The 4,485-nt window shown below is 52.9% G+C and overlaps 2 protein-coding genes across 2 annotated transcripts; both read left to right on the forward strand.

The window, feature by feature from the left end:
• Window positions 1–330: 330 nt before the first annotated feature.
• LOC129149113 (ferritin heavy chain-like) lies at window positions 331–887 on the forward strand. Its single transcript, XM_054715917.1, has one exon. It carries the CDS (start codon window positions 339–341, stop codon window positions 885–887), a length of 549 nt encoding a protein of 182 aa, XP_054571892.1. The 5' UTR covers window positions 331–338.
• Window positions 888–3,014: 2,127 nt separating this feature from the next.
• LOC129148871 (ferritin heavy chain-like) lies at window positions 3,015–3,776 on the forward strand. Its single transcript, XM_054715222.1, has one exon. It carries the CDS (start codon window positions 3,015–3,017, stop codon window positions 3,774–3,776), a length of 762 nt encoding a protein of 253 aa, XP_054571197.1.
• Window positions 3,777–4,485: the final 709 nt, after the last annotated feature.

Below are 4,485 nucleotides of genomic sequence, written 5' to 3' on the forward strand. Positions count from 1 at the left end.
ACCCAGAGACTGGGATGGAATCTGGCAAACTAAAATGCTGTCAGCCTCCTCGGGCCCCCCTCACGCCCCCCCGCGACGGGTCCTCCCCGCCCCTCCCCCAACGCTCTTGAGTAACGGTCACTTCTTCCGGCCCACCTCAGAGCCAACCGCCAACCGCCAACGGCTAACGGTCACTTCTTCCGGCCCACCTCAGAGCCAACCGCCAACCGCCAACGGCTAACGGTCACTTCTTCCGGCCCACCTCAGAGCCAACCGCCAACCGCCGACGGCTAACAGCTGGCCGCCTGTCGCTTGAGCACGCCTCTCTCACCTGGCCACTTACTCCCAGGCCTCCAGAAATGGCGAATCCTCCGCCCTCCTATGTGCGCCAGAACTACCATCCAGACTGTGAGGCCGCTGTCAACCACCAGATCAACCTGGAGCTCTACGCAGCCTACGTGTACACATCCATTGCCTTCTACTTTCAAAGCCACGAATTGGCCTTGAATCACTGCACCCAGTACTTCCAGAAGCGGTCTCTCAAGAAGAGGGAGCAGGCTGAGAGGCTGATGTGGCTGCAGAACCAGCGCGGGGGCCGAGTCCTCCTGGAGAACATCCACAGGCCACAGCAGGATGGATGGGGAAGCAGCCTGATGGCCATGGAGTTCGCCATGCTCCTGGCGAAGAGAGTGAACCAGAGCCTGCTCAATCTGCATAACCTGGCCATCGACAAGAAGGACGCCCACCTGTGCGAATTCCTGGAGAGTCACTGCCTGCACGAACAGGTGGAGTTCATCAAAGAGTTGGGGGACCATATCACCCAACTGCGCAAGATGGGAGCCCCAGAATCCGGCCTGGCAGAGTACCTCTTCGACGCGCTCACCCTGAATGCCAGCAAGAAGAACTGAGCCTGGACTGCCTGACTGGTAGCCATGGGGTGACTTCCCCTGGCCACCGTGCCCAGCATGCGTATTGCCATACTGCCCTTGCAAAACGGTCACTTCAGTTTATATGTTCAAGTTTTACCGTTTCTTCAAATAAAGTTATTGGTTCTTAAGTAAATAAAGGTCTTTCTTAAGTTTATATGTTCAACTTTTACCATTTCTTCAAATAAAGTTATTGGTTCTTAAATAAATAAAGGTCTTTCCTTGATTCATGTGTGCAAAACCCTCACCTTTTAAAAGTTAAAACAGGTATCCAGGAGTCTCCAACCATGGCTCAATTAGGTGCAGCTCGGGACCGGCCATGGAGGAGGAGGTAGGTATTCCTTGGGACCCTGGATGGAGGGAGGGGAGAGGTATTCCCTGGGGCCCTGGATGGAGGGAGGAGGAATTCCCTGGGACCCCGATGGAGGAGGAGGGATTCCCTGGGACCCTGAGTGGAGGGAGGGAAGAGGTATTCCCTGGGGCCCTGGATGGAGGGAGGAGGGATTCCATAGGACCCCGATGGAGGAGAAGTAATTTCCTGGGACCCTGAGTGGAGGGAGGGGAGAGGTATTCCCTGGGGCCCTGGATGGAGGGAGGAGGGATTCCATAGGACCCCGATGGAGGAGAAGTAATTTCCTGGGACCCTGAGTGGAGGGAGGGGAGAGGTATTCCTTGGGGCCCTGGATGGAGGGAGGAGGGATTGCATGGCCACTGGGAAAACACAAAATTAATGTACCGCTTATAAACAATGTATATGGGGGTGCAGTCAGTTGCATGGTCTAGGGCCCTGTGAATGTGGATGAATGTTCATGCTAAAAGTATAAAACATATCCTGAAAATCACCGGTGTCCTTGCCTCTGGAGAAAGGGTGAACAGAATGGGATTGGGCAGGGATTAAAATAAAGGATTCTTATACTCAACCTACACTTTTTTTAGTTTACCAAAATATGCAAATATTAATATTTGTTCACATCTGGGTATCAAGATGGAGACCCCTTCCTCTAAGAACAGAGTAAATGGAATTGCAACGTTGCAGAGGGTCCTTGGTCAACTGTGAGAGTAAATAGCTACTCTGTGCATAGCAGATGTGTTTTCCGTTGCTCAGCTCTCACCCTCCCCCACCCCTACTTACATAGGACAGTACACGTGTTTGGCATCTGAGCCTTTTCATCTCCCCAAACTACACTCCAAGACAGTGAATGAATTTAAGACAATTACAGACCTGCAGAGAAGGGAAACAATAGGACACATTTTCCTAGAAGGGCAAAACACTAGTGTTCCAATGTCAGAAATATGTGTTTATTTTGGCAAGAGGGAGTGTTCCTATCCTACCTGTGAGCTCCATGCCATGTATCCCCAAATGAGAACGCAACTGAATAACTGACACACTCCACTCTCCCATTTTGAGCAAAACCTTAGCAGTGAATTGGACATCACAGTTCTAGATCAGATCCATGCTAATTACCTAGGTTAATCAAGTAAGTCCTTTATTCATAAATATAAATGAACAAAGGTTTGCCAGATGTACGAGGAAGGTAAAATAGAAGATCACAATAAACACACAGAACTATTTCATTTTGGGGGAAAACTCATAAAACATGGGAATAAAAGAGAATTTTACCAAAAATTCAAATTCATATTCTCAGAATTTTAAGGGGAGAAAATGTGTTTATAAAATAAAATAAAAAAATGTCTACTATAGAAGGAAACAATTAGAGGACAGATAAAGTACTTGCAAGATAGAAATATTATTGCAAAATTTAAAACATTAAATGCCTGGTACTCAGGGAAGAGTCTCCCTGTCTCACACAGGCTGTGATGGAACCTGGAAGACCTAGATGGTGCGCGGCCCACTTGGGCCCCCCTCAAACCCCCCCACTGCCCTCTCCACAATGGATCCTCTCTCCAAGCCCCTCCCCCCCCCAACGGTCAAGAGTAAAGGTCACCTCTTCCTTTTCCGGTCCCACCTCAGAGCCAACGGTCAGTTGCCAGCAGCCTAGCACCTGAGAAGCCTGTCTCGGGTCAGCCTGGGAAGGTCCCCCAGGGACAGTCCGAGGTCCCCGCCGCCAACGCCGCTGACTGGGCTTTTGGCCGCCCTCACCCACCACCATGGGAATGATCCGTCCCCGGAGAAGCCACCGCCTTCACCCGCGCCGCTGCCCACCCCGCAGCCCGCCCCTCAGCCCTCGCCATGAGGCTCTGTTGATCTACTTGGCCGGAGGGCCACCCCCGGAAAACCTGTTACCCATGCTTCCAGCCATGGCCCCTGCGCCTCCGCCCATGGCCGCTGCGCCTCCTCCCGTGCCTCCTGCGCCTCCAGTGGCGGTGCTGGGGCCCATCTCCCAAGTGCGCCAGAATTACCATGCCCACTGCGAGGCCTCTATCAACAAACAGATCAACCTGGAGCTGCACGCCTCCTACGTGTACACGTCCATTGCCTTCTACTTCGACCGCCAGGACCAGGCCTTGCAGCACTTCGCTGCCTTCTTCCTGTGGCAGTCCAGGGAGGAGTGGGAGCAAGCCCAGGCATTGATGAGGCTGCAGAACCGGCGAGGGGGGCGGATCCGCCTGCGAGATATCAGGAGGCCTGACCACAACCGGTGGGAGAGCTGCCTGAAAGCCATGAAAAACGCCTGGCACGTGGAGAGGATGGTGAACCAGAGCCTGCTCCGTCTGCACCAGCTGGCCACCAGCAAGAACGACGCCCACCTGTGCGACTTCCTGGAGCACCACTACCTGCGCCAGGAGGTGAAGTTCATCTACAATGTGGGAGCCAATATCAGCGACCTGCGCAAGCTGGGAGCCCCGACCTCCAGCCTGGCGGAGTACCTCTTTGACGCGCTCCCCCTGAATGCCAGCAAGAAGAACTGAGCCTGGACTGCCTGACTGGTAGCCACGGGGTGACTTCCCCTGGCCACCGTGCCCAGCATGCGTATTGCCATACTGCCCTTGCAAAACGGTCACTTCAGTTTATATGTTCAAGTTTTACCGTTTCTTCAAATAAAGTTATTGGTTCTTAAGTAAATAAAGGTCTTTCTTTGATTCATGTGTGCAAAACCCTCACCTTTTAAAAGTTAAAACAGGTATCCATGAGTCTCCAACCATGCCTCAATTAGGTGCAGCTCGGGACCGGCCATGGAGGAGGAGGTAGGTATTCCTTGGGACCCTGGATGGAGTGGGGGAAGAGGTATTCCCTGGGTTCCTGCATGCATGGAGGAGGAGGGATTTCCTGGGACCCTGAGTGGAGGGAGGGAAGAGGTATTCATTGGGGCCCTGGATGGAGGGAGGGAAGAGGTATTCCCTGGGTTCCTGCATGCATGGAGGAGGAGGGATTCCATGGAACCCTGGATGGAGGGAGGAAGGAGGTATTCCATGGAACCCTGGGTTGAGGGAGAAAGGAGGTATTCCATGGAACCCTGGATGGAGGGATGTGCTATTCCATGGAACCCTGGATGGTGGGAGGAAATATTATTGGGGACCCTGAATGGAGGGAGGCAGGAGGTATTAATTGGGACCCTGTAGGAAGGGAGGAGGTAGTCCTTGGGACAGGGCAACAGTGAGTATGGAAATGAGCCTTAGA

The sequence above is a fragment of the Eptesicus fuscus genome, chromosome 1 (genome assembly GCF_027574615.1).
Source record: "Eptesicus fuscus isolate TK198812 chromosome 1, DD_ASM_mEF_20220401, whole genome shotgun sequence".
In the NCBI taxonomy this organism is placed as follows: domain Eukaryota; kingdom Metazoa; phylum Chordata; class Mammalia; order Chiroptera; family Vespertilionidae; genus Eptesicus; species Eptesicus fuscus.